This window comes from Pundamilia nyererei, unplaced genomic scaffold (assembly GCF_000239375.1).
Source record: "Pundamilia nyererei isolate P.nyererei 1_Seehausen unplaced genomic scaffold, PunNye1.0 scaffold00173, whole genome shotgun sequence".
NCBI classification, from domain to species: domain Eukaryota; kingdom Metazoa; phylum Chordata; class Actinopteri; order Cichliformes; family Cichlidae; genus Pundamilia; species Pundamilia nyererei.
In genome coordinates, this window is record NW_005187574.1 from 863,032 (window position 1) to 872,530 (window position 9,499).

Here is a 9,499-nt window from a genome sequence, read left to right on the forward strand (position 1 = left end):
TTTTTTTCTTATTTATTATATTTTAATTTCTGTTTGCACGTTCGAATCGCTCTGCTTGCTTCCCATATTTCTATCAGAATATAAATAAATGAGGCTCAAGTTTGAAAAGAACAAGTAAACAGACGCAGGCAAGACGCACAATAGTTCTTACCCAAGAAAGGTTTCTATTTGTAGGCAGAGCAAAAGAGAAAAGGCCCAGGACGTTAGTAAGAGGGTTCCTAGTCTTAACCTGCCAAATTCTCTGTTAAATTTAGTTATCTGGCAGTGACAGATTTAACATCTGCCTGTACAAGTATCTGAACGACATATTTCAGTATCTGGAAACTGATGGGCCAGCTTACATCGCCACTAGCAAAAGAGCAGACAGGCACGTGCAACCGAGTTATCAAACCTGCATCAGAGGCCAGAAAGAGTGTGAGCTGGCTTCAGTGTAGAGCCGTATGCGTGTTGTTGCAGATCCCCCCAGCACCTCCAAGACCAGACTTTGATGCATCCAGAGAGAAGCTGCAGAAGCTGGGCGAGGGCGAGGGATCCATGACTAAAGAGGAGTTCACAAAGATGAAGCAGGAGCTCGAGGCGTGAGTGAGCACACAGCAGTTGTTGTCCTCATAGTTGTTTGACCTGCTGGATTAATCACCACATCGCCCCTTTTTGTGTTGTTGCACAGAGAGTACCTTGCCATCTTTAAGAAAACCGTAGCCATGCATGAGGTCTTCTTATGTCGTGTGGCGGCTCACCCTGTGCTCAGGAAAGACCTCAATTTCCATGTCTTCCTGGAGTATAACCAGGATGTAAGTATCACACCGGATTCATTTCATTTTTAGGATTTCTGAGCAGCTCGAAGAGCCAGTCGTCAGTCAGCACAGCACCTCGTGGTGCTCCTAGGAATAACAAGCAGGTCGACAGAAAACGGAGGTGTTCTATACCTGCTAACTCTGTGTTGTTCATCTTTCTTTTCTTTTTCATGTCTTGTTGCCAAAAGCTGAGTGTACGAGGGAAGAACAAGAAGGAGAAACTGGAAGATTTCTTTAAAAATGTGGTGAAGTCGGCAGATGGTGTCTTGGTGGCTGGAGTCAAGGTGAAGACCCAGGAACTAGTTTCCACCTCAATCAAATGTGGTTTCCATGTTTTCTCTTTATTGATAGTTGCTGTTTTTGCACCTGTAGGATGTGGATGATTTCTTTGAGCACGAGAAGACGTTTCTGTTGGAATATCACAACAGAGTCAAGGATGCTTCAGCCAAGTCTGACAGAATGATCCGATCACACAAAAGTAAGAATCTTTTAAATGCCTTTTACTTTTGTAAGTGATGTTTGCGTCTGTGGCATGAGCTGAAAGCTCAGGTTCAGGGCTTGTGTTAGAGTCTCGAGTAATTCATTGAACAGAGACTTGGAGTTTTATATGAAGGAAAACTGTGTGACGCTGATGTCCGCGTATTTGTTTTCTGTTTAGATGCTGCTGATGACATCAACAGAATTGCCTCATCTCTCTACACATTAGGAACACAGGACTCCACAGACCTCTGCAAGTATGAACAAATGTTGTCTTTGAACTTGACCTGGAGCTGCCTTCATGTGATGATTTTTGCTAACACTTGTATTTGGTCCTGAACAGAGCCAGGTTGTAAACATACCTGCATCACATCTGTCTTGTTCTTTTGTTGCCTTTTTCTTCCTTAAGGTTCTTCCTCAAAGTGTCAGAGTTGTTCGAGAAAACTCGGGTATGTCTGATCACATTTGGAGTTTGCCTTGTTATCTTATTACCCCAGTAACTCTAATGTTGGGACCATGTTTGGGGGGTTTTTTAAACAGAAAATTGAAGCTCGCATTGCAGCAGATGAAGACCTGAAGCTGGCCGACCTGCTGAAATATTATTTGAGGGAGTCACAGGCTGCAAAGGTCTGATTGACAGTTGAAGTCACCAGTTAAAAAACTGGCTTTGTTAAATATCGCAGTTAATGTGATGATGTCTCCCCTCGCAGGATCTCTTGTACCGGAGGAGTCGGGCTTTGGTCGACTATGAGAACGCTAACAAGGCTCTAGATAAGGCTCGGGCCAAAAACAGAGATGTTCTGCAGGCTGAGACCAGTCAGCAGCTTTGCTGCCACAAGTTTGAGAAAATCTCAGAGTCTGCCAAGCAAGGTCATTTTTTGTTCCTCCTATGTCAGCGTACAGGTGAAGGAGTGTTGGATGTGTGTGCGGTCTGCTTTCACAGTGCATTCTTCTCCAAACAGAGCTCATAGACTTTAAGACGAGGCGAGTGGCAGCCTTCAGGAAGAACCTGGTGGAGCTGGCCGAGCTTGAGCTCAAACACGCCAAGGTACTGAGTATACAGAGAAACCAGCCGTTAAAAGAGCATTTCAGCTGAGTGTCTGATCTCATTATGTGAGGTGGCTGTAGTGTAGGAGAGGAGCAGGCTGCCTTCTTGATTGAAAGGTTGGCTGGCCTCTCCAGTCTGCATCCTTGTAGTATTAAGCACTTCACAAGAACCAGTCCATTTACCTATTACCGTGTCTCACCTGCAGGGGAACCTCCAGCTGCTGCAGGGCTGTCTGGGCATCCTGAAAGGAAACACTTAACTGTTTGATACTGCATACATCCAGCTGGATGCCCCCTGGCTTCTGTCCCGCCCATTTCCAGCTGGACAATCCCGTCACATGGGTGAAACCTGCAAGGACAGAAAACCGACGCCAAGATAACTGGACCTGGAGACAAATAGAAAGAGTCTGAAATAAAAAAGACAGGAAGTCTGTTGTCATCATCACTAACAAGACAGTCTTTTTTCTTGTTTTTGTTTAATGCCCCGAGTCCTGTTCATCATCTTCCTCTTTCTCAAGCAGCATAAGTATTGGTCCTACTGTTCTTTTGCCTGGTTTGCAGCGCCTGTACTGGCCCTACTGAGCCACCATAACCAGCAGAGTAAGACTGCTCCCTCAGAGGTCCTAATAAATTAGCTGTTTCTGTGGTTTCAGTCTGATTCTGCTATAACTGGATATGATTGGACATTCTGTGCTTTTTGTAAATTTGTGAAGTTAAATAAACCAGATTCAGTCTAAAATTGTCACCTTTTCAAAACGTAAATAAAGATTTTAGGTCAAAAGAGAAACAAGTGAATGTGACTCCTAGGAGGGCATACTGACCCGGTCTGCTGCATCTGTACTCACGGGTCCAAGTTTGTCTCTGCTGGTGACCAGCCTCCATCTCAAGGCCGCTTCTGTCTTTTTTGAGTCTTATTTAGTGCACAGCAGCATAACTTTAGCTCAACAAGCTTACTGCTTTAACCAGAGAAGGAAAAATCAGACAGTTGTATTACTGTTGGCTTGTATTGTGATGCATTGCACTCCTATTAGTGGGGGTTTTAATTTTTTTTGTGCTCTAAAAAACCCTCAGTCGACCACAGTGTCTGGTTAGTAGCTGTTCATTGAACTTCTATCAGTGTTTTAACGAACCTGGAAACAAGATTCATGTTTTGACTTTGAAAGTTTAAAGACTCAAAAACAGACAAAAGTAGTCAGTAAAAGACAAGTGTGTGTGCGCTGTGTTATTTTTGTGCCACACATGGCCTCACCTGTTGATTTGCCGTTTGCATTTTCTGCCTCTTCGGTTCTGTTTATTTTGGTGGCGCTTGTGTGTCCAGGGGGATCTTAATGTGTATCGACTTCCTGTGGCGCTGCTACTGCTGTGTGACGGCGTTTTGAGTCCAGTTCTCTGTTCCTGTTAAAGTGTAAATTCACTATAGAAAAACAAACACAAACTTGTACATGTTTGTATTAGTTGACTAATGAACGCTAACGATCTTCATCACTCATTGTAGATTCTTTGTTCACTTATCAGACGTTTGTCACTCTAATCGAAAGCGGAGCTTCTGTTTGCCTTAACGCTGATCGGTGGCTCCTCATGGGTCATTGAAAAGAAAAAGTTAAGTCACCAAATGAAAACAGTTTCTGTTCTTATCCCTATTTTTTAATGAACTGTATACGAATGTTTTTCAATCTTGTGTGACCAAAGCTGCTTCTGCTGATTCAAGAAGGAAACAAAAATAATAAAAGATGATTATGAAATTCACAACATTTTAGTTGTTTAAACTTCAGCAGGTCTGTAATCCACCCTGATCGTACTGAGACTCAATAAAACTTTACAGTTTTCTTACAAATAATCTCTGAACAACTTGTTTTTATTGGTTAGACATAATATTTGTATCCATCATAATATAAACGAAATAAATAGGGCGTGTCCCATTTTGACCTCGGGACTTCTATGCTCACGTTTATGGCGTTCCATGTATGCCCGTCTTGCACCCTCCTGCTGGATTGTCTGAGAGGTACCTTTGCACACCCTGCACCTGTCGTCTTACCTGGTGTGGCAGACCCCAGCCGGTATGGATCCTGTGCTGCCATGATCAGTGTCTCTGGCCTGTCTTTCAGTCCAGCTTTGTCCAGTCACTGGTAGGATTTCTGGAAGTCAGACACGTCTTAATGGGAAGAACAAGATCTGAGCAATCATCTGCACCCTGCCGATCGTCAGGTACCCTGCTGGGAGAATAAGCTGGCCAAAGGAGGCGATAGAAGTCACTCACATCAAGACAAGAAGGCTCCTTACCATGCTGGGAGAGTTTCAACCCAAATCCAGCACCCTTACGCTAAGTGGACGGAAGGTGGCCAGAATCCATGAAGCAGACCAATGAATACATCAGATTACTGTATTGACCTATTACTGAACATCTCAGGCAGCAGAAACCCAGGAAAGAGGGGAGCAAGAAGAGGAAGCAATACGGAAGGACAGGTCCCTGCACGACATGTACAGGCGCACCAGTGCATCCTCCTGTACATGTCGTCAGATAGATGAAGTGGTCGATATCAAGAAATCCTACTGGAGAAACCTGGACTGAAAGGCAGAACAGAGGCACTAATCATGGCAGATGCTGAATTTTTCAGATATGTTGAAACGAAAATAAATGTCTAGTCTGAATATTGGCCAAGCTAGTGCCAGCATAAGATTTAAAGCCTGTTACAAAAATCAAACTGAAATTTTATAAAAACAAATTCAATTCTTGGAGCTTCAACTTAATGAAAATAATGATCCAGTCAAATAAAACAATTTACTGCCTTTGAGAGCAGGCACCTAAAAACCCTGGCTCAAACAATCAAAATCCACCAGGGTCTATCTTGCCTGGTGAGGGACCAGACAAAAAGTAATTCAAAAGAGCCCTATGAGTAGAGCAAAAAGGGAACAGTTCACCCTGCCCAGGATAGGGTTACCGCCCCATACTCCCGAAGCACCTCCCACAGGTGCATTCGACCGAGGGACACGGTCGAATGCCTTCTCCAAGTCCACAAACCACATGTAGACTGCACCAGCTTGTCATAGAAATCAGTGTTACATGAACTCAGCTGTTATTGCTTCAGCCCAATACAAGCCGAAAAATACAGACTTGGAATTTAGTCCAACTGCTGAACTTGCATTTGATAATTTTTCACTGAAACTCTTAATATGAGGTCCAAAGTCAAAGAGATTTGGTTGACAAAAACCAAAAGAAACTTATCAGAGCGATAGAAAGAACTTTAGGAATGGGCAAATTCCCAAACAATTCTTAAAAAGGATTTAAAAAAAAAAAGACCAGAGAAGACTAGAATGAATGGATGGATGATTGTAGAGTTGTTTCTTTGAATAAGAAAATCCCCTTCACAGCATCTTATCTTATCTTATGGTTTACAAAGATTAGATGGTAAATAAAAATCTTCATCTGAGTTTGTTGTAATATAAGATAATCTTTTGCTAAAAAAAAATATTTAAAACCACGTACAATTTACTTAAATGTATTTAAAATCCTCCAGAAATGCTTACTTATTTATTTTCACTATTTCATCTTGAGTCTATGAATCACTACAGCGCCATGCCATATCTAGCTATCATCTGTCAGACATTTATTTTTTAAATACACCTAACCGTGGTGCTTTAAAAACTATATTTAATGTAACTTAAGCTTTTATTGTAAAAGGCTGTCACCGGAAGTTTGTGTGAAACGCGTGAGGAGGCACCGGAAGAGTGGTTTGAGAGCGCTTTATGGGACCTATGCATAGAATTTACAGTCGGTATTAAAATGAGCTCTATCGGGACTGGGGTGAGTGTTTCAGGGCTTTTTGAGAAGAAGCTTTAACTTACGTACACTCGTACGTTTATGAGTCTGTCTTTAGTCCTGTTTTCCGGAAAATATTCTGCTTTTATAGTTCAAATTATGTTCATTCAGTTCAGTCTGCAGCTAGCTAGAGTGTTAGCCTGCTGAGTCACAATGAGGCCTGCTAACAGAAGCTAAACTGAAATCGAAAGTAGTTTAATTTAGTCCCGATTCAGGATTTTTTTGTCAATTTAACAATTTATAAGGATTAAAAAAGCTTTCTACTGTGGCGTTAATTATCCGTTTTATCACTGTAATTACAGGAATTCACGATATTTGTGTGTTTAGATGTTAGCCTCCATCAAACTGGATTCAGAATGACTCAGAATTGCGTGCCAGCTAAATTCTCTCTATGAGAAGAGTAACTTTTTATCACTGGGCTTCATTTTATTTAACAAAGGTTTTCTAAAAAAACAAAAAACTTTATTTTTTTAAAACATAAACATTTACCTTGCTACTGTCAGATAACAGGGTACCAATGAGGTGTTTGGTGCACCTGAGGTGAAAGTGAATATAAGTAGTCCAGTTCACACAAAGAATGAAATATACTTTAGTTTCCTGAATTCTACCAACACACCAAGCTAAGTCTGGGGTTATTCCTCAGAGGGTTCAGGTATACAGTCCCTGAATATATTTTGCACATGTTTTGGCAGTTGGGCAAATGATTTTAGACTACAAGTCAGTCATCCCTCTTTTTTAATTAATTAAAACTTTAAGGCCACATGAAAGTGTGAGTTTGATTATATACCTGTCCTTTCCAGCTACTAATATCAGTAGTTAGTTTAATATTGGAAGCTGCTATTTCTGTTTTGTCTTGCAGTATGACCTGTCGGCCTCAACCTTCTCTCCAGATGGTCGAGTGTTTCAGGTGGAGTATGCCATGAAGGCTGTAGAGAACAGCAGGTCAGTCTCTATGTTTTTAAACTAAAACCAGACCCCGCTGAATGTGATGTGGTGGGTAAATATGAAGAAACAATTGTTTTTCTACAGTGTTGATAACCAACTGACTTCTTAACCCAGAGTGCTAATGGTGCTAATAATTCTGATTAGTTTCCAGACATGTCATGATCAAATGTTCAAGTATGTCTCCATGTTGTGATGTTCAGCACAGCCATTGGAATCCGCTGTAAGGATGGGGTGGTGTTCGGGGTGGAGAAGCTAGTCCTGTCTAAACTGTACGAGGAGGGCTCCAACAAACGCATCTTTAACATCGACAGACACATTGGCATGGTAACCACACAAGCCGTCAAAAACATTTCAGGTCTATTCAGTGTGCTACATAAATGTGTGCATCGGTGCGCAAAGAAACCTGTCCTCATGCTCATCTTTGTTTTTCTTTTTTTGTTTTGGATAGTGTCAAAAGCGACATTGCCTCATAGACCAGACTAAAAAGACAACCTTTGACACAAAGTGATAAGCTTTCAGCTGTCTTGGCTAACTTGGTGTCTGCAGCACCAGCTTGATGGTTTTTGCTGTGTGAGCGAGCAGCAGCTATATTCTTGATATCAACCTTTGTTGTAGCGTTAATTATATCGCGGGACATGCGTTGCTATGACAACGACCATGCACATTAGGTGGTAATTGATTGTAATGGAAAACCCGTTGATCTGAATCGTGGCAAGCCATGGTGAGTTGATTTGAGTAGTTAGTAGTGGAAAAGGTGCTGTAGAGGGTAGGACCCAAAGTTCGCCCAAAGCGTCACACTGCCTCTGCCAGCTTCCCTTTTTCCCGTAGTGTATGCTGGTGCCAGGTGTTCCCAGGGAAACCATGCGCACTATCCCAGCCAGCCACGTGGTGTAAAAGAACCGTGGTCCGCTTCTGATGCTCACATGCCCATGGCCGGCACTTTGAGCAGGGGATGTGCTCAGCATGTATCAGAACCAGCATGAACTGTTTCTGCAGTTTGAGCTACAATAGCTCGCTCTATCACAACTGGTTGTGATAGATGGATAAATGGTGTAGCAGGAGCTCAGGAGGTGGAGCAGGTCATCTACTAATCTGAAGGTGGTTCGATCCCTAGCTGCTCCAGTCTGCGATCCAAATGATCTCTTGGATGTTGAAGATGCTGAACATACTGAAGCTTTCGATGAGACCGAAACGCTGTTTCTTCTGGCCCGCTCCATCCGCAGCTCACCGTCTCACTTAGAGATGTTTGTACCTGGAAATTGCAGGATATCACTTTCTGAAATGGTCACCACGTTCTGTTTGTGAAACATTTTATTTTGTGTGTTCACAGACTTATTGTGACATGAATATGTGTAAGTAAAGCTTCTCTCTCAACAGGCAGTAGCTGGCCTATTAGCTGATGCTCGCTCACTCGCTGAAGTTGCCAGAGAAGAAGCTTCTAACTTCAGATCAAACTATGGACACGACATTCCCCTGAAGGTAACGCATCAGCTTCCTGTTGTCTTTTGTTACCATTTTTTTCTCTATGATCGGGTATTTTAATTTTGTATTGTCATTATAATAATAGTAAAATAAAGTGTTATTCATGAAATTCCAGCTGTAAAATAAACAGTAATTATATGTTACTAATAAAACAGGATCTTTGGAATCGTAGCTTATTCAGTTTGAAAGTAAGAAAATGTAAAAGGTCACAACAGTGATGGATAAACATTTCAAATGTTACACAATAAGCCGTATTCATATTTGTCTAGTTATTTTGGTAAAGCCACAGGGAGCCACTGAAGATGGGCAAAGAGTCACATGTGGCTCTGCAGCCAAATGTCTGAAACTCCAGGTTGTACAAGAAAAAAGTTAAAAACTGCTCCTCTGCTGTATCATGTGACATGCAGCTATGTTACTAGCATGGATGCTTGGAGGAACAGTGTATTTTCCATGGATCGATGTGTTAAACGGCCGTGCCTGGAAGCTTAAAAAGTCTTTGTCAGTTCTTCTGTATTCTAATGTTCTTGTTCTGTATTATAGCAACCACCTGAGGAAACACAGAATCAAACTTATAAATGCTCCAGATTGTTGTCAAGGACATGGACTTTGCAGTTGGGCAAAAACTGTTTTGTCCCCTAATAGCTACTGATCAGCTGAGCTAGGAAATCAGTGTTGAGGCATCGAATCACAGCAAGTAATAAGCGCGCACATGAGAGAGCATAAATTAAAGTGAAACATATGTTCACACTTCACCAGGCAACACTTCCCTCCTATTGGCTAATAAGGTGAGCCACTTTGATTTGATTGGAGCCCCAGCTTCCTGTCCGTAGCTGACAGGAGTGGCATCTGGTGTGGGCTTGTGCTGCTTTAACTCATCTGCTGTAGTTGAATGTAGCTTGGTTGAAATGACCTTTTGGCATCAACGAGGTATTTTCAC

At 42.0% G+C, this 9,499-nt stretch overlaps 2 protein-coding genes across 2 annotated transcripts in view; both read left to right on the top strand.

Moving 5' to 3' along the window:
• Positions 1-4,155, top strand: part of snx6 (sorting nexin 6) — a 7,461-nt gene extending 3,306 nt beyond the window's left edge. Inside the window, exons 5-14 of the mRNA XM_005746131.1 lie at positions 457-578; positions 668-791; positions 983-1,078; positions 1,167-1,272; positions 1,453-1,528; positions 1,681-1,720; positions 1,812-1,898; positions 1,982-2,141; positions 2,234-2,319; positions 2,525-4,155. Of these exons, the coding sequence (XP_005746188.1) occupies positions 457-578; positions 668-791; positions 983-1,078; positions 1,167-1,272; positions 1,453-1,528; positions 1,681-1,720; positions 1,812-1,898; positions 1,982-2,141; positions 2,234-2,319; positions 2,525-2,578 (951 nt within the window). The 3' untranslated portion in view covers positions 2,579-4,155. The remainder of the gene's footprint in view (positions 1-456; positions 579-667; positions 792-982; positions 1,079-1,166; positions 1,273-1,452; positions 1,529-1,680; positions 1,721-1,811; positions 1,899-1,981; positions 2,142-2,233; positions 2,320-2,524) is intronic.
• A 1,848-nt stretch (positions 4,156-6,003) lies between these two features.
• psma3 (proteasome 20S subunit alpha 3) overlaps positions 6,004-9,499 on the top strand; it is a 9,271-nt gene continuing 5,775 nt past the window's right edge. The window contains 4 exon segments of the mRNA XM_005746135.1: positions 6,004-6,120; positions 6,995-7,077; positions 7,281-7,404; positions 8,458-8,626. Of these exon segments, the coding sequence (XP_005746192.1) occupies positions 6,100-6,120; positions 6,995-7,077; positions 7,281-7,404; positions 8,458-8,626 (397 nt within the window). The 5' untranslated portion in view covers positions 6,004-6,099.